General features: G+C 45.6%; 3 protein-coding genes across 6 annotated transcripts in view; 1 reads left to right on the top strand and 2 right to left on the bottom strand.

The window, feature by feature from the left end:
• NUP188 (nucleoporin 188) overlaps window positions 1-12,443 on the bottom strand; it is a 41,984-nt gene extending 29,541 nt beyond the window's left edge. For both annotated transcript variants that reach the window (XM_083158727.1, XM_083158728.1), the window contains exons 1-8: window positions 12,290-12,443; window positions 9,880-9,934; window positions 8,442-8,515; window positions 4,427-4,511; window positions 4,256-4,336; window positions 4,120-4,164; window positions 3,376-3,468; window positions 2,571-2,693 (exon numbers count right to left, since the gene is read on the bottom strand). In XM_083158727.1, coding sequence (XP_083014853.1) covers window positions 2,571-2,693; window positions 3,376-3,468; window positions 4,120-4,164; window positions 4,256-4,336; window positions 4,427-4,511; window positions 8,442-8,515; window positions 9,880-9,934; window positions 12,290-12,318 — 585 coding nt within the window. In that variant the 5' untranslated portion in view covers window positions 12,319-12,443. The remainder of the gene's footprint in view (window positions 1-2,570; window positions 2,694-3,375; window positions 3,469-4,119; window positions 4,165-4,255; window positions 4,337-4,426; window positions 4,512-8,441; window positions 8,516-9,879; window positions 9,935-12,289) is intronic.
• LOC146035348 (dolichol kinase-like) lies at window positions 12,394-19,172 on the top strand. Of its 2 annotated transcripts, none has more exons than XM_083158729.1 (2): window positions 12,394-12,496; window positions 15,665-19,172. In XM_083158729.1, exon 2 carries the CDS (start codon window positions 15,751-15,753, stop codon window positions 17,356-17,358), a length of 1,608 nt encoding a protein of 535 aa, XP_083014855.1. In that variant the 5' UTR covers window positions 12,394-12,496; window positions 15,665-15,750; the 3' UTR covers window positions 17,359-19,172. The 2 variants fall into 2 exon arrangements, with proteins under 2 accessions (XP_083014855.1, XP_083014856.1); XM_083158730.1 differs by having other exon boundaries at window positions 12,451-12,537.
• Window positions 19,003-27,155, bottom strand: part of LOC146035354 (phytanoyl-CoA dioxygenase domain-containing protein 1-like) — a 63,808-nt gene continuing 55,655 nt past the window's right edge. Inside the window, exons 5-6 of one of the 2 annotated variants that reach the window (XM_083158750.1) lie at window positions 19,514-19,642; window positions 19,003-19,359 (exon numbers count right to left, since the gene is read on the bottom strand). In XM_083158750.1, coding sequence (XP_083014876.1) covers window positions 19,301-19,359; window positions 19,514-19,642 — 188 coding nt within the window. In that variant the 3' untranslated portion in view covers window positions 19,003-19,300. The remainder of the gene's footprint in view (window positions 19,360-19,513; window positions 19,643-27,155) is intronic. The other variant, XM_083158751.1, reaches the window with a different exon arrangement.

Here is a 27,155-nt window from a genome sequence, read left to right as displayed (position 1 = left end):
CATTAGTAGTCAGGAGCCTCCAGCAGCGTGCAATGGCGGCAAGTATGTTAAAATGACTGCCAGAACCGTGTGATAGCTGGGAAAGTACCATGGACTCCGTCCTTACAATGGCGTCCCTTTTTGAAAGGGTAGCCATGCCATCAGGCTATACTCATATGCCCAGGCTGGCCGGTGGTACTTGGGCCAGCCTTGCAATGTGTGCAGGACACCAATATAGGCGTTCCTGTGTCACTATCGCTGTCCTCTAAGATTGTACAAGAGGCAGCTAAACTGGTACAGCTAACACCTATACTTCTGACATGCAGTGATGGTGTTAACACAGTTATGAGACATAGCACAATGCAAATAATAAAGTGGCACTGAGCTCCGCAAAGCACAAAGGCCGGCAGGAGCATAAAGTACTGTACCCTGTGCTCCAGTAGGAGAGGTACAGGGGGGATTTGCCCAAATGGCCTGGCAGTGAAGAGATGGAACTCCAGACTGGCAGAGAGCTCTCTGTGTCCTTCTTACACTTGCAGCAGGCAGGCAGGAAGAGATCAGGGCTGGAAACCACGTGGGTACATCCTAGCTCCTGTCTCCGGGAGAGGGGCTGTGTGAGGAGAGGCTCCCTCCCCCTACTAGCAAATGGCCACCGGGATTAAATGACTCATGTGGCGCCGGTAAAATGGCGGGGATCCGGCGCTTGCCGGGCGGCCCCGCTTACCGACGCCACTGCCCACACTCAAAGTCTCCCTGGTGGTCCAGCGGGACAGAGTGCACAACACTACGAGAGGCGGCGGTTCTGCCGCTTGCTAGTGCAGCCCGGCGATCCCCCTCGCCGAGCTGCTCAGCCGCCATTAGAAATGCGCACGCGCGCGCTCCCAGCGGGGAGCGCGTTACCTGTAAGCGGTGCTCACCGCTGATGTCCCGGTCCCCGTCGCGGCTGTGCTCTCCAGTGCTTCAGAGCCAGCCGAACACCTCCGCTTGTGGGAGCCACGTGGGTGGTGTTGGGCTGCCGGGTCCCGGGTGATGGAGCGCAGTGCAGGGGTCTAAAAGACCCCCAGCGCTGCTGCTCTGTCACTGACTCCAGTCAGTGTAAAAATAAGAATAAAAAAAAAATTAAAAACGAAGTTTAAGCTGCTTTAACAGCAGCCCTTTCAAAATGCGTGTTGGCTCCTGCCAGCACAATCAAAACTGAAAGTAAGCTAGCCTGGGAGGCGGGGTAGAGGAGGGAGGAGCCAGGGCTGTCTCTGGGCAGTCTAGAAGTTTTATCCTTTCTGGTGCTGGAAAGGTCGTGACCTCACTCTCTACCCAATGTAATCCCTCTGGCCCCTGACGTCTGCCGCAGAAGAAATTAACGACACAATAAAAATTTCGATCTTTAAAAAGGTAGACGTGTCACAAAGTCAACATAAGTGTTTCACTGTTTTTTTTTTATATGTCAACCCAGATCGACATGGACACGCAAAAGTGTACTGCCACGCTTTGGGCATGGTGCCTTGCTGAACATGGCACACTATTATATTCTCCCTCTATGCCCAATGGGATGGTTAAGTATGAACAAGTCGGTTTAAAAAAAAAATCACGAAAAACTCATGTTGCCTTTTTGACTGCACAAGTGTACAGTGCATTACTGGGAGCTGACTTAATCCCATGACACTTTGCACAAGAGGTCAGAGGCGGAGAGGCTTGTGCTGAGTTCTGCTTGGTGGAGCTCATCATATGCTTCTCAGGCCCATGGAGAACAGCAGCAGCGGCCTCGTCATGGGAGGGTTTTTAATTAGAGGTAGCACTGGGCTTCTACAGAGTAAAGGAGCCCATACACGGTCCGTTGTGTAGGGCTCCCTTCTGTACTATGCGATGCGCGCTCCCGCACATCACATAGTACGGTACAAAAAGTATGTGCTGCACATACTTTTTGTACTAGGTACACATCAGAACGGATCGCAGTGCATGCACACTGCATGCACTAGGGATGCGATCCGATCCGATGTGTACTTTAAAAGTACAGAACGGACCGAAAAAACGGACCGTGTATGGGGGGCATAAGTTACAGAGGTACAAACACAGGCTTTTCATGTTGTATTTTATATATTTATGTTTATATTAACCCCCCCCCCCCCTGCAGTTACCCATTGACCAAGATTATCCTGCCTTTACTTTGTGTTCTGACAGTGTAATATTCTGCCGTGCAGTTCGCAGCCAGTAATGACAAGTGAGAGAGGCCCCCCTGTCTAAAGTGACCACGGGCTCCCCGAAGGCTTAATCCAGCACTGGTTACATCTTACAAATATATAGGGCGGTATTCAGGATTCCGACTGTCGAGAACGTCCCGACAGTCAGAACCCTGGACATATACTCGACAGAATAAGACAGAAAAGCATAATCTGACAATCTGCGGCCGTTTCTGACAAAACAGAATCCGCCTTCAAAGCATTGAACAGGCGGCGGCCGGGATTGAATAACCCCAAAATGTGCGATAGAAAAAAAATGAGTATATTCGGAAGCACTTTCCTTTTTTATATATTCTCTATTTAAAGTATTATTCAGCCTTAGACTTAGGGAAATACAAGAATAAGCCACTGAAATACCATAAGGTTTCCATGCGTCTCCCAGCTTGGCGCATCTTCTTTGAAGAGATTCTCGAGCTGCTTGCAATAGTTCTCTATTAACTTCCCCTGCTGCAGCATCTTCATGTAATCATTGAACACTTTCTAAAAAACAAAAACAAAAAAATGGACAAGCCGTAGACTGAAGACAAAGCCCATCACTGACAATCTACAGGACAGTCATCGGGAAATGTGGATAAGCATCTCCAGTAACGGTGTGTGTACAGAACTGCCTGCGACTCATCAAGCATTCTGTGTTAGGGTCAACTCAACGAAGGCCAACCTTCATCAGGTCAATCACTGAAGGCCGACGGGGTTTAGGTCGAAACCTACAATAAGCGAACGTGGCTAAGGTCGACAGGGTCGGAAGGTCAACACAAGCATTATGTCGACAATCAAAAGGTTGACATGAGTTTTTCACCGTTTTTTGTCCCGAATGTCGACATGGACACTATCTTAGTATACTGTGTCCCTTCGCATAACTTGCTGAGCTTGCCATGCTTTGGGCACTATTGTTTTATCCCGCCACGCCACAGTGAATGGTAGGGTATGAAATGCCACATGTCTGCTCCCAAAAAATTTAATAAAAAGCAAAAAACTCATGTCGACCTTTTGACTGTCGACCTAATGCTTGTGTCGACCTTAGCCATGTAGACCTATGTTACTTGGGGGAATATAGGTGGGGCTTAAGGCGGGCTGGGGGTGTGTTGGGGGCGATAGCCCCTCCCATATAGCCTGACAGATCTAATGACAGACACATGTATGGACAAGACAAATAATTCCGCACCTTATATGGAGATTTTTCTTCCTGGAAATAAGTCAGCAACAGTAGAACGCAGCGCAGCATACACATTCTTTCTTCTTGGTAATATTCCGCCATCTTGAAGTGAAATGAGAGAAAAAAGTTAATCAGACTTAAAGCCCCCCTACACTAGTACGATTTGGCTCTTTTCCACACGATTTCAACCCATCCGGCCAATAAATTGTGTGAAAAGTGCCATATCGGAGGCGATGTACCGATTTATCCATTGCACGTTCCCGTGCGCATCAGATCTGGAGAGTCTCATGGCCGACATCTATGGTAACCAGGATTGGGACCGCATATGATACATTGCATACAAAAGTACCATCTCTGATGCATCGTATGTGATCCTAACGATTGGGGAGCCCGGCTGGTAGTTACTGAGATCTCACGTGTGTTACCTCGCACAAGCGTATGTTATTTCTTGGAAATCCCTAGCCCTGAAGGGAGGGCATATCTATAGGACTTTGGTACAAATATATGTGTCTTTGCGAATACATTTTTAGAATACTTGTATCTATGATCCAACTTGTGTGGTATCTTATTCTTGTATTCTCCTGATCAGATCAGTAAGGTAAAGGTGTTCCAGAGGTGACTGAATAATAATCGAAGATGATTGGTAACGTTATTAGTATGGAGGCCTTTAAATGACACCGGAGGAAATATGATGTCACCGCACGCAGAACCTGACACAGCACATTCATTCGTCAATAAAAAACCATGACAGACCTTTAGCAGAACTGCCTGAGTCTGCCGTTCATCCTGCAGCCCCAGCTGTAAAAAGTAAAGTAAAGGCAATGTTGGTAACAACAACAGGATACAACGTGTGCTAGCAATGCCACATTTCAGCAGATAGATGTCTGACCTTTATGGAGTCCTGGGTGCCTCTGTAATCATCATGGATATAGCACTGCAGCAGTTGTACGCTCTGCTCTTCATCCAGGCCCTGTATTAAATAAGAACGCAGACACGTTGCTGAAATGTCCACTGGAACCACCAGTGTCCCCCCCATTACCGCACACAAGAGTCTCCTCACCAGAAACTTGCTGACCCGCAACCCAAGCTCCTTAATTGGTTCAGTAAAAGTCTTGCTGGCTTTTAGCTTATCTGCGGAGCTCGTGCTGCAAGAAAGAAAGGCGGTTATTGCTGGACAGATAAGACATCCCCCAAAAGAAACGGCTGAACCAAGCCTACTATTGGGCCACCCTTTTCTAGACACCCCTCATCGTACTCAGGTGGGGTAACTCAAAACTCTTGACACTCGAGCATAGACTATGCACAACTACTGCAAGGCATCGTCAAGCAGTAGCCCTAGTAGACAACTAAGGTGAAAGTAATTGAGACCCCTTTGGGGGTGGGGGGGGGGGGTTGTTGGGGGCATATCTAGCTAGTCTGAGCACTGATGTAGCCAAGAAATGTTTACAGAGGCAACTGTCACCTGCATAAGTCACTGACACAATAAAATAAGAAAGAAATTGCTTAAGGTGCCTGCACACTGTGCGATGTGCTGCGTGCATTTTGTACTAGATCGCATCTAGTTCAAATGCATGCAATACGCCAACAACTGTCAACCTGGATGGCAGTTAGGAGCTGATTGGCTGGTGCGTTATTACTGGCCACTGTACCGGGCTTAATAAATCCCCCCGGTCTTGGGATATAGGAGTGGGAGGAGCAAAGACAATTTACTTTGCAGGCATGACCAAACTATGGCCACCCCAGCATGCCTTGCCGTAGTTTTAGCATTCACTAATAGCAAAACTGTTGCAAGGCATGATGGGACTTGTAGTTTCACAACAGGTGAAGGACCATAGTTTGGACATGCCTGAAGACTGTCTAAACCACCTTTAAACAAAGTCACATGAAAACATAAGATATGCCAATATATATGTATATAGCAATGGCAAATTCTCTACATGGAAACGCTCCGATATCACACTCAAATGATCATCAACATTGGGACAATTAACCCCTTCCCGACATTTGACGTATATATACGTCATGGCCGGGATGTACTTCCCGACACATGACGTATATATACGTCATGACTTAAAAGTGCCACCGCGTCTACAGACGCGGTGACAGAGGGAGGATGTCTGCTGTCCCTGACAGCAGACATCCTCCCTCATTGCCCAGGGGGGGCAGGGTTGCCCCCCCCGTCTTGGGCGATCGCTGCTATTGGCTGTTCTAAAGTGAACAGCCAAAACCAGCGTTAAACTCCGTATAGTGTAAAATTTAGACTCTGCTGCCCCCTAGTGCCCAAAAAAATTAAAGGCGGTTGTAACAATGATTTTAAAATAAAGTATAGATATGGTATATGTTAGTTATTAACTATTTTGAGTGGTATGATTATTTGTCTCACAAGCAGAAAATGTAACATTTTGCAAATAGCAAAATGTTCAATTTTTTTACGACATTTTGGTATTTTTCACAAAAAAAAAAAATTGTATCGACCAAAATTCACCACTAATTTAAAGTACAATGTGTCACGGGAAAACAATCTCAAAATCACTGGGATAAGTAAAAGCAAAAAAAAGTTATCCCCACTTAAGTGATACATGTCAGATTTGAAAAAAAGGCCTCTGTCAGGAAGGCAAAAAGAGGCTGCGTCGGGAAGGTGTTATCACCTTAGCATTACAGGTCTACTGAGCTAACTGCGGAGGTTATTATAAAGCCAGACAATGATAACCAACAATCTGCGCGAGATGAGATTGCTATCAAATACACTTAATAAAAAACTTGGGGGGTTGGTATGAAATGCTATAGGTCAGGCCAGTCAGGGCACCCTGGAGTATCAGATTTTTTTTAACGGCACCCCTAGGCCACAAGTTTCTTACTGATTAAAATATTAAATTAAGTAAATTGTGCTTATGGGGTTGATTTCACACCTGTTAGCAAGGCTGCAATTTTTGCAGATGAACAAAACCATGCTGCACTGCAGTTGGGGCAGATGTAACGTGCAGAGTTACATTTGGGCGAGTTATTTTGTTTCTGTGCAGGGTAAATACTGGCTGCTTTATTCTTACACTGCAATTTAGATTTCAGTTTGAACACACCCCACCCAAATGTAAAGGCCCCCATACACTAGGGCGACTTGTCCTTAGGACAAGTCGCCCCCGACTTCCCCCTGAGCTTCCCCGGCTGCTCCCCGGGGGAGCTTGATTAGATTGGCACTTGATGTGCCATTTTTGACATGTGATAAATCGTCTCGATTTATCACATGTAAAAAACCCGGGGAGCAGGGGGGGGGGGGGGGGGGCGCTACAGAGGTGGGAGCAGGGGGGCTGGGGACGCTGCAGGGACAGCGTCTGTGTCCCCCGCTGCTGGGGACGCTGCGGGGACAGCGTCTGTGTCCCCCGCTGCTGGGGACAGCGTCTGTGTCCCCCGCTGCTGGGGACAGCGTCTGTGTCCCCCGCTGCGGGGACAGCGTCTGTGTCCCCCGCTGCTGGTAACGCTGCGGGGACAGCGTCTGTGTCCCCCGCTGCTGGTAATGCTGCGGGGACAGCGTCTGTGTCCCCCGCTGCTGGGGACGCAGGCGGCATAGAGCCAGGCAGGGGGAGCCGGCGGGAGCTGTCAGTGCTAGAAAAAAAAAGCCTATACAATGAATGGGCAGCCTGTGATTGGCTGAGCGCTCTCTCAGCCAATTGCTGACTGGCTGAGAGAGCGCTCAGCCAATCACAGGCCGCCCATGCATTGTATGGGCTTTTTTTTTTTATTCAATACTGACAGCTCCCGCCGTCTCCCCCTGCGCGGCTCTATGCCGCCTGTGTCCCCCGCAGCTTCCCCAGCCCCCCCTGCTCCCTCTACCGCCTCGCCGCCCCACTAGGTCCCAAGTCGGGTGGTCGGACGTGCAGCAGGTCCGACCACCCAACGCAGATCCGATGCGCACGGGACATCAAAACTAGCTGATTTTGGTCCGATTTCGGCCAGATCCGACTGATCTGGCTGAAATCTGACCAAAATCGGCTAGTGTATGGGGGGCCTTAACTCTCTCTGCACATGTTACATCTGCCCCACCTGCAGTGCAGTATGGATTTGTCCTTGCTAACAGATCTGAATCAGGCTCTATATGGTTCAATAATGTGGTGTTTGTATCCATTTTTTATAATTGGTAGCCACCAGCACTGGTTTTGCTTAATATCCGCAATAAGAGGTATCCGTCTGATCCTCCTCGCATACGTGGGTGTTCGGCGGCACTCAGCATAAAAAACACACAACGCTCAGCCTCAATTAGCCAACGTTTCAATGGGCATCTCCCATTTTCGTCAGGGCATAAACATACAATAGACGAAAATGACGAAAATGGGAGATGCCCATTGAAACGTTGGCTAATTGAGGCTGAGCGTTGTGTGTTTTTTATGCTGAGTGCCGCCGAACACCCACGTATGCGAGGAGGATCAGACGGATACCTCTTATTGCGGATGGCAACAGTTACAGCTAAATAGTATTAGTGAGTGCCTTTCTACGAATCTATATATATATATATATATATATATATATATTTATATTTATAAACAATTTGAATTGGTCCTGGAGAACCAATACAGGGCATGCCTGTTAATGTCCTGAGGCCCCACAGGGTGCCACGGCACACAGTCTGGGAACCACTGACCTGGTGCCTAACCATGATTATTTCAGGATTCCGCTGTCGGCATCCTGACTGCAGTATGGATAATTTAAAGACAAGAGAACAAAGGCACTTCTGTCAATGGGGAGCTTGTACATTTGATTAATGCCTGATCCTGGTGACAGCAGAATTGTATAATAAATGATTACAATGTCACTTATCAGTACTTTGAATTATACCCCTTTTACACGCCACAAAAACCTTGCTTTTTCCCTCGTGGACCAGGGTCAGCGGCGGTGTAAAAGGGGTTAACCCATGTCCCTTTACACGGGACTTCTACCCAGGTACTGACGAGTGTAAAACACAGGCAGGACCTGGGTAATGGGTTGGGGGAGGCACCAGGGAAGGCAACAAACGCCGGGTCGTACCCGGATCCAAAAACCCGAATGCGACCCGGTGTTTCGGTGTGAAAGGGGTATTAACATACCTGGGAGGTTTGTAGTATGCCAATCCCTGAATGAACCTTTCTCCATATAGTTCAAGCTCCATCTTGATTTGCATCTGAGAATTAAGAACAATACACATTAAAAATAGAGGTTAATTGTATTAATAATCTATTCTACATAAGCTAAAAAAAAAATCATAACCATTGCAAAAATATTTAATGCCTCGCAGTATTTGTTATATAGCAAAAAAAAAAAAAAAATACGAAGCCTAATCTTGATATATTAAAGAGAATTGTTATTTCATGGGAAGATTCATTACCCAATCAAAGCACAGGTATGATCACAGCGTAAAGCTGGGTACACATATGTACAATCGTATTTTTCTTGCGACTGTTCGATCGACCATATACACGTTCGACCGTCCAAAAGCCACAACCGATCTGCGCGTACACACCTGTACAATTTTACTTGCGACGTCCGACGTACTCCTGTCCAAACAATCGCAAGAAAAAGATTGTACCACCGTACACACTCTCCCGATCTGGTTATTCACACGAGAAAAATGTACACAACATTATCATAATGGGCTGGATTAAAAGAGCATACCAAAACGAGGCGTGATCACAGAACAAAGAATCGTTCGTGTAGTACAGTGAATAGAGCCGTGACTATTCAGATCATTGTTTAAAATTTTGTCCAGGTTCAGTATTTTTTAAAAGGCTTGGTCATAATGTGAACAGCAGATCATGGTATATCTGTCTATCTATCTATCTCTATATAATCCCTATTGAAATGCTGTCAATAGTCATGTTAATGAATGCATACAGATTTCAACGATTATTTTACATGGCAGGGCTAATAACGAGGGATGGGTGAACACTTCCTGTTCTTTACATGCTGCGCTGTTGGAGGGATGACGCAGCTAGTCTACGCCCAGATGGGCGTTCAGGTTTTGGTAGTATGATCGCAGGAACGGCCTGCATATCGATCGAACGTGCGTACACACAGCGCTTTTGTTCCGATATGTAGCCATCCTGTCGGATGATTTTTACGCAGCAAAGAACCTTCGACCGACCAACCGTGGACGGCCAAGAGCGTTTTTGGCCGTTTATCGATCTCACAGAAGGAATCGGGACTGCGTACATACATATACAATCGAACGGCCGTTCGTCCCCAGAACGGAAGAACGGCCCGACGATTGTACATATGTGTACCCAGCTTAACCAATCTATTACACAATTACTATTTCCAACCAGAACACATGTGTATATAGAGCATAGCCAAGTAGAACATAGGAATAATGAGTGGGATGACCTATGTACTTATGCGAACTTGTTAGTGAGGGCAGGGCTACTGTTATGCAGCTATTTACAAATTGTTAGACAGTGAAAGCAGCAGGGTACTCTTGCAGTGCAGTGCGTTAGGCTCCTGACGATTCTATCAAACAAATGTCATACATACACAGAAGCCGTTACTTACGGGGTCCCTTAAACTCGAGCGGCCCAGTAGAATGGTCCATAGTTCCCGGCTGCACCTGTAAACAAACACAGAGCCACAAAGAGGCATGAATGTCTAATAGACATAGACAGAGGATGAGAAATGGTATGTAACTGATCATATGTCCTTATTAAAAGGTAAAAGGTTTTGTAATTTGTGGGCACACAAAGACTTTAAACATCATGAACAACATTTATATTGGAACATGAAAGCTGCCTGTGTAAAGGCCCATACACACTGGGCGACAGCATGTTCGAGCGGCTTTCAGCTCAAAGCCGCCCAGTGTGTATGCCCCAGCGGTGACTGCTGCTGCGTGCTCCCGCATCTTCACTGGGAAAGCCACTCATCTGCTGGTAATACCAGCAGATGAGCGGCTTTGAGGAGGGCTTTGCATAGCTCTGCACACACTAGGATTTTTTGTGGATTACAGTGCAGCATCAAACAGGGGTAAGGATGGGGGGAGACATTACATTAAGACATTACATGCATTTCATTTCTAGCTACGACTATGGTGGATAGGTCGCCAAGTAGGGTCACGTTGTTTGGCTGTTGATATTGGGATTGCATTCGCTTTGATTGTTCAGGTGATGGACGGCTAACGGAAAGAAGCTTCTTGCAGATCTAGACATTTTGGCGGGGACAGACCTGAACCGTCTTCCGGATGATAGGATGTTGAACAGGTTGTGACCGGGACGCAGCTGGTCCTTCACGATCTCAGCGCGTTTCCTTACCCTGGATGAGAACAGATCCCTTATCAGGGGGAGGTCGGTCCCTATGATCCTTTCTGCAGCCTTCACTACCCTCTGCAGTTTTTGTTTGTCATTCTCACTTGCGCCACCGTACCAGTTTGTGATCGAGGAACATAACAGACTCCACAATGGCGGTGTCGAATACGCACAGCAGCTCCTGTGGGATGTTGAATTTCCTGAGTTGCCTCAGGGAGAACAGGCGCTGTTGGGCTTTTTTGATATTTGTGGTTATGTTTAATCCCCATCTTAGGTCGCTGGACGCGGTCTCGTCACCATCCTTGATTAGGCCAATGATAGGGGTGTCGTCTGCGAATTTGATGATTTTCACTGACTGCTCAGCTGAGGTGCAGTCAGTGTAGAGAGAAAAGAGCAGAGGGGAGAGGACACATCCTTGGGTGGCTCCAGTACTGATTGTTCGTGTGCTGGACGAGAAGGCGCTGGCTTTGACCACCTGTTCTCTTGCCGTTAGAAAGTCCACTATCCATGAGCAGGTTGATCCTGGGACTCCTAAGGAAAGGAGTTTTGGCTGCAGGATGCCAGCGACGATAGTGTTAAATGCTGAGCTGAAGTCCATGAATAGGACTCTCGCATAGGTGCCTAATAGCAAAACTGTGGCAAGGCATGATGGGACTTGTAGTTTCACAACAGCTGGAGGGTCATAGTTTTGGCCATGCCTGTTAAAACTAATATGTCCACATCTTGTCTGTCAGGCAGCAGGTACCTGAGCTGCCAGGCTGGTAGGTAATGTGGTGTACTGGCCCATACACCATACATAAACCTCTGAAATTCTATGGGCCTATTTTTGTAGATCCACCTATCCCCTTGATGGCTAACCTTGACACTCCAGCTGTTTTTGAACTACACATGCCAGCATGCCCTTCATCAGATTTAGCATGGCCAAATAGCAAAACTGAAGCAGAGCATGCTGGGATGTGTAGTTCAACAACAGCTGGCGTGTCAAGGTTAGCCATCAAGGACCTATCCCATTGTTAATCCAGTTGTGTGTGTAGATAGATACTCTATCAAGATAAACATAGTAGATGGATCAATTCAAACGTTTATTATACCGCCTAGACAGGTCGCACCTGACATTTTGCACCCAACTCCAAATTTGTTTCGACTTGGCTTGCACTGCCATGCCTACCCGGCATAATGCCAGTCGGGTGACATCCCCAGAGATGTGTCCAGAGCCGGCGTTGGGATCTCCCAAAGCTAGCCAATTCATTGCTGTGAATGGGTTTTATGGAGAGGTGTTACCCCTTTCCACTTCCCCATGAGCCAGGTTGAATCTGAGTTCAACCCTGTGCCCCAAGTTTAAATATACCTTCAAACAGGTTCCCTTCCAGGGTTGCTGTGCGTTCATGGGACTTTTATGGTGGTAGAAGTGTATTATACGCTTAAGTAGCTAGTTGTTTTAAAAAATAAATAAAACACGAAAATATTAGAAACATCGGTCAACATCGATCTCACATGACCGATGATCAATGATTTGTAACCAACGCTGAAAGATATCGTAGTTATACAGATGTTTTCCCTCCATGCCCCATCCCTAGCGCCCTCTTCCCGCCATGTGCCATTTAAACGTAAGGTGCACCCCTGCCAGCTGTCACTGAGCTCCCGGCCGCCGCCACCGATATTGTTACCTTTTATCCAGGCCCCCGGCAGCCGCCATCTTCACTCCCCCCCTCTGCCCAACCGAACTCAGCCAGCGCCGCACACGTGACAAGAGGACCCCGGCGCGGAGGAGCACACGCGTCACGTGACAGCCACCAGCAAGACGGGCGCCGGGTGGCGCAATGACATCACCGCCGGTCACATGATGACCAGGATCCAAGATGGCGCTGTCCAAGGTAAAGTTGTCTAGCCGATCACCGCGCTGTCAGGCCATTAGGTAGGCGAGATGAGAGGCGGTAGTGTGCTGGCGGTTGCTGCTGCTTATGTCTGTCTGTACGCGGAGAGTGGCTTTGTCTGCCGGGTCTCCTTGTTGCGGCCCTCGCCCACCCATTGTGCGCTGCTCCCTGTTATCACGGGCATCATCCCTCCCGTTACCTTACAGCCGGGGGTACATGGACTTGATGGTGATAATTCCTATTTTATCTGAAGAAGGGGCTGGTTACCTCCGTCCCACTAATACTTGCCTCTGCAAATAATGCCGACACCAAAGCCGACTGCCGCGATGGGTTATCAGCTTTGGGGAGCATTTCATAGCTCGCCTAATAGTACATAGCCCCATTTGAGGATTGCACTACATCATGTTAAGCTAGTTACACAGTAGAACAGTATATTTCTGTAGCCTTCTCCCCTTTCAGCAGCCTAACCCTGTTAGTGCCTAACCTTAATCTTCCTATCCCACAGCCTAACCCTATACCCCTCCCCGCAAATGCCTAACCCTATCCTCATACCTATTTCCGCATGCCTAAACCTAACCTTCCCACCCTACAGCCTAACCTTCCCCACTAGTGCCTTACCCTAATACACCACACCTAAACACCCTTCTGCATTATAACCCAAGCCCCCCTTCTGATGCTGGGTACACACAAGGACGACAAGGGTCCGATCACATCGATCTAGATCCAATTTCCGACCAATTGGATGTAGATTGTTTGGTGATTGGGCCATTTTCTGTCCTGTTGTGATACGATTCCGATCGGATGTGCGGCCCCGCGGATCGGTCTTAATCAGATCTTACCTGCATCAGGTAGGATCTGGACACGACCATACACCCGGGTGCGGGTCGCAATCAGATCGGTACCGTTTACGGTGCACATGAGCGGGACGAGATACTGACGACCCGTTCACGATGTGCATCGTGAGCGGGTCGTCCTGGTGTGTACCCCACATTAGTTCATAACCCTAACCTCCCCCTAGATGGCTAACCTTGACACTCCAGATGTTGAACTACACATCCCAGCATGCTTTGCTTCAGTTTTGCTATTTGGCCCTGCTAAATCTGATGCAGAGCATGCTGGGATGTGTAGTTCAACAGCAGCTGGAGTGTCAAGGTTAGCCATCAAGGCCCTAGCCTAAACCTAGGTCCTCCTCTAAAGTGGACCCAACCTTACACTGGCTGCTTGGTCTGACAGCACAGCTGGGTGGGCAAATTCAGAATTTGAATGTGTTTGAACAGACATAGCAAGCGGCCGTTTGGTAGGTGTGTATTGTTTACCTAATCGGGTGCTCTGATGGTGCGGCAGCGAGTCGGCTGATAAGTCTGTGCCGTGTGTACAAATCTTACCAGTATAGTTACCGACCCTCATCATCTGTGTGCATACACCACTGGCTTATAACGAGAAATTACTGGCAATGGGGCTGGCCAGGGCACTTAATGTAGTGCATCAGCACTCATTTTTTCCTCCCCCAATCTGCAACCAAGATGTTAATGTGGCTCAGATAATCATTTCCTGCTTAGCTTCTATAAGAAGGAGCAGCTTTAGTGTCTTAATAATAGATGAAGGGTTTTATGTACTAAATTTTGGCGATAAATTAACGGCCAATCCGCTTCTTGCAGCCACATTACAGGCCCTGGGCAAAGCAATGCTCTGGTGCCACTACTCACTAATTAAAAAAACAAACTGCCCAGTATGCCAATACAATAATATGGTACTGGGTGTGTTATTTAGATATTGAAATAGAACATGAAATCTCATTTCCTTATCTCTTTGTAAATCATTGGTCCGGCAGCTATTTAATTTAAACATTCCTAGAGTAATTGTCTCCTTCATAATAGACGAGAGCTTAATTTTATAGGGTGAGGTGTATGTATTAACAAACAGAGAGAACAAAGAGGACTCTTTTTGTGGGGCACTCTTGATATGTATTGTTTATAGAAATTAAAAAGTTTTAATTTCTATAAACAATACATATCAAGAGTGCCCCACAAAAAGAGTCCTCTTTGTTCTCTCTGTTTGTTAATGCTTGTATATTCGGACTTAGGGGAGCACCACCAACTCTTAAAAAGTGTATCCAATTTAGCGACCACACATATATGAGAATTGGCTAAGGCAACGCAGGCCGCATCCCACCACGGCAAGGATAGGCCTCACTTGACCTCCCTCGCCTAAGCCGGGCAAAACCTTGTGTGGAATCCCCAAAAAAAACACATCTCTTATCCTGAGGTGTATGTATCTCAGGGCACCTTTGCCAATGCTATGACTTCTTTGCAAACTATTTAGTATAAGTTGTAGATTAATGGTATCAGAATCTCAGTGCGTATTTTGACCCTAAGCATTCTCTCCCTGTGCCTAATACCCCACACAGAATAACTCTAACTCAGGATCTACCAGGATCCAGATCACATACCATTCGTAAGGGTTCAAATAATAAATTAACCAATTAGGGCAGTTTAAAAACGCCCCTAAGCACTAAGGGCTTTATTACACCTAAGGAAGCCATATATTTAATTCATTTTCATATGTTTAATTAATTTTTAATTTTTACTGAATATATGTTATCATTTTCTGTTTTCATGTGGCCATATTTGTCTGTGGTAATAAATTCATTTTATATGTATCTTTTGGCTAAGTTTGTTTAATGTTTAGAGTATTAATCCAGATGAGCAACTCTTCTAGGTAAACTGATGTTTACATATAGGAACTGGCAGACTTTCTTACGGGGAGATTTTTTTAATCATTATAATTAATGGGCACCTGACAAAGCAATTTAATCATTTTTGGGCGCCTATTAAATATCATACTTGATGCTCACAGAAAGCCCTGGTTTTCGCACATTTCTACTTGCCACCTCAGGAGGCTGGCAGCATGAAAGTCTGTGCCTGCAGCATCCTGTATATGACAATTGAATATCTCCATTCTGTGCCCAATAGTTAGACACACCAGGAAAACAATTGAATTGCCCTCATAGAACAGGGGAGCCATGTAGTCATTGGCAAGCATTGAGTTGAATCCCAAATGTTAGGAGCCAGCATTTGCTCCTGGAATTTGCCCAGCCCTGTTCTTTTTAATTTTGTTTTGTCAATTCAATATGTAACTTATGTGCTAAATAAATCAAATGTCTTGTAGGAATAATGAGAGGAGGTTTGTGCAGAGACTATGCAAAGTGTGAACGCCATTGTTACAGCTGATAGCATTGAAGGAACGGTAACAGCATGAAAGAAGGAAACCCACCTGAATCCCATAAGGCTGCCATCATGGTGAATAAGCGGTTGGTGCTGGAGTCTCTTGTGGTGTTCTGCATTGTCCTCAGCATACATGCTGTGGTGTGGGATCGCTTTTCCTGGTGTATTGTGGCCCTGGCTGTTCAGACCTTTTATGTGCAGCACAAATGGGACCGATTACTACAGTCAAGCGGCGCCGTATTTCAGTATCGATCATCTGCCAACAGTGGACTTCTGCCAGCCAGCATGATCATCCCCCTGCTTGGTGTTGTATTGAGAGAGAGGTGCAAAGCTTCCGGCAATGTCTACTTCGAAAGGTATGGAGTGGTGGTATCTGCCACGGGAATGACGTTGGCATATTTCCTCTCAATCATTGCCCTGGGCATTACAAAACCCGTGCCGAAAAACACCTGCATAGTGTCTGGCGCTGCCGGCTTTGCTATACTCTACACTATGAAGAACTCCCTGGCGGTGTCAGAAGTCATTGAGGTTCTGGAGGTGCTCCTCATCTTTGTATATCTCAGCATGATTCTTTTGTACCTTCTACCACGTTGTTTCACTCCTGGAGAAGCTTTAATAGTTCTTGGTGGGCTCAGCTTTGTGCTCAACCAGCTTATCAAACGCTCCCTGACCGTAGTGGGTGGTCGGGGAGATCCAGCGGATTACTTTCTGCTGGTGACACTGGTGGCTTTGGTCCTACTGGGAATTATCTTCTCTGCTCTGTTCTTTTTTATGGACTCTTCGACTTGGACTTCTGCTTTGTTTTTCTACATGATGACCGCTGTTTTAGGGTTAGGGATCTTCGCTCCATGGCTACAGTACCTTATCAAGAGGCACCCGCTCTTCTGGCTGGTGGATTTTCTGCTGCAGAGCAATACACGTCTATATCTTTTAGGCTTCTGGACATTCCTTGCTCTAACCGCTTGTGTGGTTGTCTTGTGCCACGGTTCCAAAATGACCACCGACTCCAAGAAGCCGGAGATCTCCACAGTGACTCGCAAATACTTTCACTTTCTTGCAGTGGCCACTTATATTCCGGGACTTATCTATGACACTCAACTACTCTTTGTTTCTGCTGTGGTTTGCTTGGCGGTTTTTGTCCTACTGGAGTATGTACGATATTTCCGTATTAAACCGCTAGGGCAGACGTTACGGAACCTGCTGACTCTCTTCTTGGATGAGAGGGACAGTGGACCTCTGATTTTAACACATATATACCTTCTTCTGGGGATGTCGCTACCGATCTGGCTTTTTCCAAGGCTCTGCGCCCCTTCACTTTCTGGACCGGCTACACTGCTTCCCTACTGTGGAGTGCTGGCAGTCGGTGTAGGCGACACCATTGCATCGGTTTGTGGTAGTACTGTGGGTGAAATTAAATGGCCCGGCACCAAGAAGACATTTGAAGGGACCATGATGTCCATATTTGCTCAGATTATTACAGTTGCCCTTATTCTTATTTTTGACAGCAATGTGATCATGAATAGCAGCTATATGTGGATAATAGGTTCCATCACATTGGTGTCATTGTTAGAAGCTTTTACCACCCAAATAGACAACTTGATTCTACCACTTTATCTACAAATCCTACTGATGGTTTGAGAATTGACCCCGAACCTTTGTGTCCTTATGCCGTAAATGGCTGATAATATGGTAAGACATATAGGACAAGTGATAAAATTAGATGGTTCTGCTGCATTAAGAGTATTTATACATTACACTGAACAACGTTCTAGATCAGTGGTGGCCAAACCGGTCCTCTAGATCTACCAATGGTCTACGTTTTCCAAACCACATAGGCACTGTTAGTAGATTCTGAGGACAGGTGTGGCCACCCCTGTTCTAGGGCATAGGTTCTTCAACTCAGTCTACAGGACCCCAAACAGTACATATCTTTCAGGTGTCCTCCCAGAAGTTAAATAACTTGCTACAACTCTAGATCTTTTAAAATGTGTCAGTGAGTAATAACTACACCTATGCACCTGCTGGTTGACCTGGAAAAGAGGGAGCTGTTTGAGAGCCTACAGATGTGTTTATCCAGCACTGCCATGATGCCTATGCAAGGGCACACACATTGCGGCAAGGTTAAGCCTCTCCGGGCTTCATACATTTTGCACCCCGCAGCTTTCCTGGGAAATGCTAAGGATCTTGGGTGCCAGGGTACGCACACAAGACACCTGCGCATCATGGCAAGGCTGGATAAGCACACCTTTGCACGTTCTAGGACAGACCTGGCTAAACTGGCTCTCCAGCTGTTCTGAATCTTCACATCCCAGCATGCCTTGCCCCAGGTTTAGCAATCCCTAAAAGAAAAACTGCTGCATGGCCTGCTGGGACTTGTAGTTTCACAACAACAGGTTGGACAGGCCTGTTCTAGGGGACACATAAATATCCTTATATCCAGATTGCCTTTGATCAAAGCTACCGGGGCGGAAGGGAAGATTGGGGGGATACTGCGTGGCAGCAATATTAACTATATATATTTGATGTTAAAATATATATTTGCATATAGGAGCAGGTCCTTTTGCTAGATTATAAATGTATTAAAGCAGCTTCATACTCAGGGTAAGCACCAACATCCTAGTACATTACCTAGCCAGGACTGCTACCCTATGGCACCAGATGGGCCCACATTGCTGCAATCTATGCCCACCAATCCATGGTATACGGTCATTGGGTTGACCACTGAAGGTCGATATGGCTTAGGTTGACACGGCTAAGGTCGACAGGGTTGGAAGGTCAACAATGGCTAGGTCGACATGAGTTTCACTTTTTTTTTTTTAGCTGACCGGTGCAATTTCATTCCCTAGTGTGCCGAGAGCAGCAAGGCACCGTGTTCGAAGCATGGCGAGTGCAGCGTTACACTTTAATGTTGTCAGTGTCTACTATGTATACATTCGGGACCAAAAAAGTGAAAAACTCATGTCGACCTTTTGACAGTCTACTGTGCCATTGTCAACTGAATGCTTGTGTCAACCATCTAACCCTGTCGACCCAAGTGTGTCTACAAAATTACCCATACGCCGCTCCACTGGTAGTCTTATTTTCCTGCCCCGCCCCCATAACACAGTGTATGCCCCAATCCCAATCTTCTAGCAGTCACCTGAGAGGTATGACCCTTATTTTGATGACAGTATTATCAAAACTTTTTATTGAAAGATTCCTACATCAGGATAGTGAAAAGCAATGTGTTAATTTGAGCTGATTTTCTGAATATTGATGTTTTTTTTTTTTTTTTTTTTGTGTTAATAATTATTTATTTGTAACATTTTACATTTACAAAAATACCACCTTACACAGTACCAAGTATTAAAGATAATAAACGCCACAATGTATCATATAAATCACATGAGAAACAAAATTACAAATACTTTTTGTATTCCACAACAGAAGCTAAATAAATGATCTGTACGGTTTGTGCTTCTATGGAAACAAAACAAAGGGCGGAGTCCTTCTCACAGTCTTCTCTTATTGGGTCTTTTAGAAACAGGAGGTCTTTATTGCCAAGGGTGTATGGTAGGATGGTACTGGATGCATGAAACCATCAGTGTCTCCTCTTAGGTATACAATGATGGGAATGGTAGTTCTGGGGTTGGTTGCAGCCTGGATAAAACAGATTTATGTAATGGTTAGACATTTCCATCAGTGGCCTGTACACAAACAAGATCAGCTATCTTTTAACCCCTTCAATGGTGGGTTTTATTTTTAAGGGAGCGTGACACCTGCCATGAAAAGGCAAACTGGGTTCAGCTCCTACCGTTGTGAGAACTTGGAATGAACCACAGGCAGCCATTTTGTTCAGTGGCATCTTCGACGGGAATCCAGAAGCCGGTGATCTTACTGAGCGGCTCTGTGTGCAGGAATGTGGAATCTTGGTGTGGCGTCACTGAGGTAAAAAAATATAGAGCAACAGTGATTAATGGGTGGGCAGACGTTACTATCACATTAGATAATCCCCTTTTATGTATGCACCTTTTTATGAACACTTGACTACATGATGAATGAGCAGGAATCAATGAACTCATGCAGTACTTTATATTTATCACATGTGTATTTGTCAAGGCAATAGCTGCTCATTAACATTATAGAAGTATAATTGGGTATTGTATAACTAGAGTATTAATGGCACTATAAAAGGAACACTGAGGAGGAAAGGAATATAGGTGTCACTATCTCAGATGACTTAAAAGCAGGAAGCAATGTAACACAGCAATGAGGAAGGCAAGTCAGATGCTTGGTTGTATAGGAGAGGAATCAGCAGGAGAAAGAAAGAAGTAATAATGACACTGTATAGGTCGTTGGTACAGCCTCATCTAGAATACTGTGTCCAGTTCTGTATAGGTCATTGATACGTCCTCATCTAGAATACTGTGTCCAGTTCTGTATAGGTCATTGGTACATCCTCATCTAGAATACTGTGTCCAGTTCTGTATAGGTCATTGATACGTCCTCATCTAGAATACTGTGTCCAGTTCTGTATAGGTCATTGGTACAGCCTCATCTAGAATACTGTGTCCAGTTCTGTATAGGTCATTGGTACATCCTCATCTAGAATACTGTGTCCAGTTCTGTATAGGTCATTGGTACATCCTCATCTAGAATACTGTGTCCAGTTCTGTATAGGTCATTGGTACGGCCTCATCTAGAATACTGTGTCCAGTTCTGTATAGGTCATTGGTACAGCCTCATCTAGAGTACTGTGTCCAATTCAGTATAGGTCATTGGTACGGCCTCATCTAGAATACTGTGTCCAGTTCTGTATAGGTCATTGGTACAGCCTCATCTAGAGTACTGTGTCCAGTTCTGTATAGGTCATTGGTACATCCTCATCTAGAATACTGTGTCCAGTTCTGTATAGGTCATTGGTACATCCTCATCTAGAATACTGTGTCCAGTTCTGTATAGGTCATTGGTACATCCTCATCTAGAATACTGTGTCCAGTTCTGTATAGGTCATTGGTACAGCCTCATCTAGAATACTGTGTACAGTTCTGTATAGGTCATTGGTACATCCTCATCTAGAATACTGTGTCCAGTTCTGTATAGGTCATTGATACGGCCTCATCTAGAATACTGTGTTCTGTTTGGGGTACATACAGATGACCAGCAATGGCGGTGCTCAGAAAACCAACTTCGGCATCCCGATATAGGGAATCCCGACAGGGTCAGGTAAGTGACTGGTGATATAGCAATATGCTACTAAACTCTATTTTAAGTACCACTGTGTATAGAAGATGCCTGCTGCAATCAGTGTGGACAGGCGCCCAGGTGAATTTGCAGGACGCCCACTGCAGGATCTCACTCAAATGTGTTCGTTATCCCATATAAGGAAATGGGGTGACAATGGTCTCATTATTTGCTAGAATGGTCACTGAGACACACGAACATCCAATCCTTTGTACTTGACAGGTGGAGGGTACAGTAAAGGGTAAGGGTACAGCCCTGATTGGCTGAGCTATGCGTCTCCATGTAGACGCATCGCCCAATCACGCTCTCAACCTCTGTTGCGCTGGGACAGCGAGACAGAAGCTGTTAGCTGCATCGGAGAAAGCTGGTTCAGCCCGCTGATAGTGCGGGCTGACCGGCTCTGCTACAGAAGGGAGACCAGCGCTGGATCCTGGATCAGTATGTATATTGGTGTAAAATTGAAGTGTGTGGATGTGTATGTAATAAAGTTTTACTTTTCTGTGTGTGTGCTTTATTTTAACATTCTTTTTACAGGTGGACTACAAGTCCCAGCATGCGGAGGAGGTCTGCTGGCACTTGTAGTTCTCCTGTATTAAGCAATGTTAGGAATGTGAATTTAACCCTATCAGGCCGGCGTCCAATGGCCAGGGACGCCGGTGACAGCCCCGGGCTTCAGCCCTGGACGGGTGAAGCCTGGGGGGGGACCCCTTTATTGGAGGGTTCCCCACTCCTCCAGGTACACCGTCCAAGGCCGACCAGCCACGGTGCTCATGGTACGGCCGGGGGACCTTGTGTAAAAAGTGTCCCCCGGCTGTGGCATGACACTGCGGGCTGTTGGAGCCTGGTGCTGGTTTCAAAATACGGGGGGGGCCCCCAGATTTTTTGTCCCCCCGTATTTTTGGAACCAGGACCGGACCAAGAGTCCGGGGCTGGTTTCAGAAATACGGGGGACCCCTACGCTTTTTGTCCCCCGTATTTTTGGAACCAGGTCCGGCTCAATGAGCCCGGGGCTGGTTATGTACAGGAGGGGGGACCCCACGCGTTTTTTTTTTTAACTTTTACACATATTTTACCAAAGAACCATACACAGATCACAATGAACTGTGCTTGGTTCTGACAAAATCACCATGTTTCTGACAAAATCGCCAGTCAGGATCAGGTCTATTTTTTTTTTGATGTTTAGACCATTTTTTTTGGCGATTTCCAAATTCGCATCTCATTAAATATGCAAATTGTATATTTTTCAATGGGGAAAACATCTGGATGCGAATTCCAGAGTTAAAAAAAATCGCACTTTCAGAAAGTGCGATTTCGCGGCAAATCCCGCATTTTTTGCAGATTTTCGCATCTCATTAATTATGCGAATTCGGGAAAAAGTGCGAAAACGGACGTTTTTGCGATAAACATCGACCTCTAATTCAAAAGTGCAGTGCAGAATTCTGCACTACACTTTTGAGACACTATGGGGGAAATTTACTAGAGGAAATTTGTAAAAAAATAGGTGTATTTGTATCCTGAAATACACTTAATTTTCACATTTACGAATAATGGCAATTCGTATTCGCTTTTTTTAGCACATCAATACGAATTGGCGTATTTTCGGGATAGTAAATGTCAAAAATAAGTGTATTTTCTGGATACAAATACACCTATTTTTTTTTTTTTACAAATTTCCTTTAGTAAATTTCCCCCTATATGCTTCCAGCTGTCCTGAGGAAGGGGCTTCGGCTCCGAAACTGTTGACAACCTAGGCTGAAGTTTTTATGCACCATGTTTGTGTGTTCACTTATTTGATGGATTGAATACAACCCTTTTTTGCACTTTACTGAGAGTGCCGCCTCCTGTGACTCATTTATTTGGGAAACACTGCTATCTAATACTGTGGAGGGCACCCAGCCGTTGACTGGATGGTTCCAAGTGCCGGCCGTATCTCACTGTATGTGTGTGTGTATATATATATATATATATATATATATATATATATATATATATATATATATATATGTCTACAAAAGAAAAGAACGCGTTGGGGCGTGGCCTAGCGTCTTCTCTGACCAAGAACCTTAACCTGGTGGGGTGTGAGACTACCGCCGCTGCTGCCGTGGACGCCGCATCTGAGTGTAACCACTCCGACTTAATACTGCTGGGAGAAGCAGTCTATGTGATTCTACTGCAGTGACTAGTGCCGCTTCCTGTGGTACGTGATCCCTGCTACCTGTTTTATCATCTGTGTACCCATCAATAAATTGTTTAAAATTGATTCATGCACTATAGTGCGCTTGCTCTCATCGTTTCGTTTGTAGACAAAACACACCTGTGGAATAAGGATTACCTCCATGAGAGGAAGAGCTTAAGCTGCCGGGCTATATACACCTGAGTGCATTTGAAAAGGACACTGGAGGATACACTCCTGTGGTACTATCGTTAAGATTTGGACACTTGCTTTTATTTCATAAGTTTTGCGCACTGTTATTTTTCTATATATATATATATATATATAGAAAAAGAAATAACCCTTTCACTGCGCTGAAATGGTAGGCCGCACCTCTACAAGTCCCCCCTGTTAGTGGGGGAAAGAGAATGGAAAATGCAACAAAGATATAGAGTGCGCCTTTGGGTGTGCCACCACCACCATAAAGCAGGTGTAAATTTGACACTTTTTCGTAATTTATACAATTTATTAAAAATAGGTAAAACAATTTTTCAGCAATATTTTATTCTTATGTAGTCATATTTTCATCATTCCAATGACCCAACGCGTTTCGTCGCTAGGACTTCATCAGGGGTACAAAAAATGACTCAATCGAAATAAGCTTTCAGCTTAAAAAAGGAGACTGGTTCTTCCTTAGATCTTGAACCGATTAAGGTAATTTAAAAATCTGCAGCGATGTTGAATGGGGCAGATGCAGGCATTGGAGTGGTGCGATAGGAGAGACACATTGCTGTGAGAGGACAGATGAATTTACCTCTCCATACATCACCTCATTTTGCCCCATTCAAGTCTACAAGCAGACACATATTGGGGGTAATTCAGATCTGCTTGGCCAGTGTTCAGTTAGACCGCTGCCCTACTAGAGTGAAATCCCACCTTGCGCTTTAATGTGCTCTGTGTGTGAATAGATGTGTATGGCTGCACACCCAATTGCAGCCGAGCGAATATGTCCAAAACCCATGGTAACAGGCTCACCATTGGATGATTTTTACGCTGGTCACCAGTCATCGCAGGCACCGCATGGCCAGATATTTACTCGGCGGTGCGATGGAAAAAGGCATTTCCGGCCTGGAGCTGATGTCGCCCACCCTCCCCTATAACACTCAGGCACGCCTAGCATTTCCCCCGGTACTCCCACCATTTCCTAGGCACCCCTGTGCTTTTCTTAACACTCCCACTAAACATTCGGTTACCACCCCAGATGCTTAATTCCTGTCAATCACCTTGCAAACGGCGTGTGAATAGAAAAAGCAGCAGGATTTCATTGCAGCACAGCCTGGCACATGCATACTGCGAACCGCACACATTTATTTATTTATTTATTTATTAACAGTTTCTTATATAGCGCATACAGATTCCGCAGCGCTTTACAGAGTATAGTTGCTCATTCACATCAGTCCCTGCCCCAGTGGAGCTTACAATCTATATTCCCTACCACATGTACACACACACACAGACATTCTAGGGTTAATTTTTTGTTGGGAGCCAATTAGCCTACCAGTATATTTTTGGATTGTGGGAGGAAACCGGAGTACCCGGAGTAAACCCACGCAAACACGGGGAGAATATACAAACTCCGCACAGTTAGAGCCATGGTGGGTATTGAACCCATGACCTCAGCGCTGTGAGGCAGTAATGCTAACCATTACACCATCCGTGCTGCCCATGCTCAGTCTAGTGATAATCGTTCACAGAGCAAATTCACATCCGTGCTATCAAGTCTGAATTACCCCCATTGCATGTAGGTCTAGTAACAGAAACCTTGGGGCTCTGTTTTTTTATTTTATCCAATCAGATCCACCCATCAGCCCACGTGGTGTTCTGTGCATGCTCAGAATGACTTCTGGGTCATAAAGCCAGGAGCCTTCCTATCACACTTGCCTATTGTCCTGCAATTACCGGAAGACTCACAAGTTTACGGGGTGACCCTGGCAGATCTCCCACATATAATCTCTTTCCTACTGAGGAGATCATATAGGGAATAGTGGATGTTGTATGGAGGGGGCGGGATTAAATGGTGCACATTTATGTCATTTAACCCCACCTCCACCTGTGGATCTGCGAATCGGGACATCTTTGGGGCGGGATCTAATGATGGGCAGCCCTGCTACACCCCCCATAGTGGCAAGACGCATCGGGGGGAAATTTACTAAGATGTGTATTCTACTTCACATGTGATGTTGCTATGGGCAACCAATCAGAATCTACTTCTTATTTATTTAGCACCCTCTAGAACAGGGCTGGGCAACACCGGCCCTCCAGATGTTAATGAACTACACATCCCAGGATACTTCGCATTAGTTTTGCTATGTGGCCATGCTGAAACTGATGCAAGGCATGCTGGGATGTGTAGTTCATCAACATCTGGAGGGCAGGTGTTGCCCAGCCCTGCTCTAGAAGATAGTAGACAGGGGGCCAGATGCACTAAGCTTCAAAAGTGATCAAATGGAGAGTGATAAACAGCCAGCCAATCAGCTCCTGCCTGCTGTGTTACAGGCTGGGTTTGAAAAATGTCAGGCAGGAGCTGATTGGCTGGCTGTTTATCACTCTCCATTTGATCACTTTTGAAGCTTAGTGCATCTGGCCCAGGATCTGATTGGTTGCCCATAGCAACATCACATGTGAAGTAGAATACACATCTTAGTACATTTCCCCCATCTTCTCTTCTGGCTTCTCCTGGAGAAGAGATTTTAAAAGTAAGATTGTTATCTATCGCACAGGACAGCTCTTATCTGGAGAGTAATCCTTTGGGCTTTAATCGCAATGCTAGCTACAAGCAGGCATAATTAACACTGCGGATACGTGGCAGGATGTATCTCACCATGGATGCCATGCTTAGTACATACTGCTCAATGAATGTATAAATTTATATTAAGTTTTCTTCAGACTGGAATTTAATTAGGCAGATGCAGCAAGCTTCAACAAGTGATAAAGTGGAGAGAGAAAAAGTACAAGCCAATCAGATCCAAGCTGACATTTTTCAAACCATAAAAAAGTAAATATAGATAAACTATATTGAAAAGGCGCTTGGTATGGGTGTGCTTGGCCAGAAGCAGCAATCCAATAAAAAGGAGGAGTCACCTCCAATACAGTATGTACAAGAAAAGGGGGGATGGTTGGATGCGCTAGTGAATAATTGTAACAGTAATTATATATGAAAAGGAAAACCTGGTCAGGTGTGAAAAAGAGGAATATGCAATTTATTATACAATACAATAAAAAAGACAGTGTAATACACAATATTACATTTTAAAATTCATTTAGGACAGAAGGTTAATAGTCACCCATTTTGATGTCCTTGTGCCAGTCCTTGAGAGGAAAAACCCCAGAGGGTAACTCTTGTATATTGGTCCAGGGAACACGAGATTTTTAATCCAATTGGTATGTACTCTTGGGGAAGAGTGGGAATAATTTGGTGATTCCACAACGAAGTGCCGGGCCTTTAGGAGGTGGCGTACCTCCAAGAAATTTTGTATGCCACGGATGTTGGTAGTATGAAGAGTGGGGATATTCTGGTACTTTCCCTTTTTCTTGAAAAAGCTGCTGTAGCCAGTGAAACGCGTTGGTGACTACTCTAAAAGGACCCATGGTTAATCTCACCCCTGCCAACAACCCTTGCCAGTTTTTATTTCATCTATACACCTGACAAATCCAAGGAATCCCACTCGTAAATGGTTCATTACTAAATCGTATTGGGAGAACAAAGTGGACTGGTCACAATACCACCATCCGTGGCACACAGAATTTTTTGGAGGTACGCCACCACCTTAAAAGGCCCGGCACCTCGTTGTGGAAAGTACCAGAATATCCCCACTCTTCATACTGCCAACATCCGTGGCATACAAAATTTCTTGGAGGTACACCACCTCCTAAAGGCCCGGCACTTCGTTGTGGAATCACCAAATTATTCCCACTCTTCCCCAAGAGTACATACCAATTGGATTAAAAATCTCGTGTTCCCTGGACCAATATACAAGAGTTACCCTCTGGGGTTTTTCCT

Source organism: Crinia signifera, chromosome 9 (genome assembly GCF_055691185.1).
Source record: "Crinia signifera chromosome 9, ASM5569118v1, whole genome shotgun sequence".
In the NCBI taxonomy this organism is placed as follows: Eukaryota; Metazoa; Chordata; class Amphibia; order Anura; family Myobatrachidae; genus Crinia; species Crinia signifera.
Note: the sequence above shows the minus strand (reverse complement) of the source record. Positions and strands in the feature narration are given on the sequence as shown.

Excerpts from the sequence above, each read along its gene's own strand:
- LOC146035348 (XM_083158729.1), top strand. The coding sequence starts at position 15,751 with ATGAAAGAAGGAAACCCACCTGAATCCCATAAGGCTGCCATCATGGTG.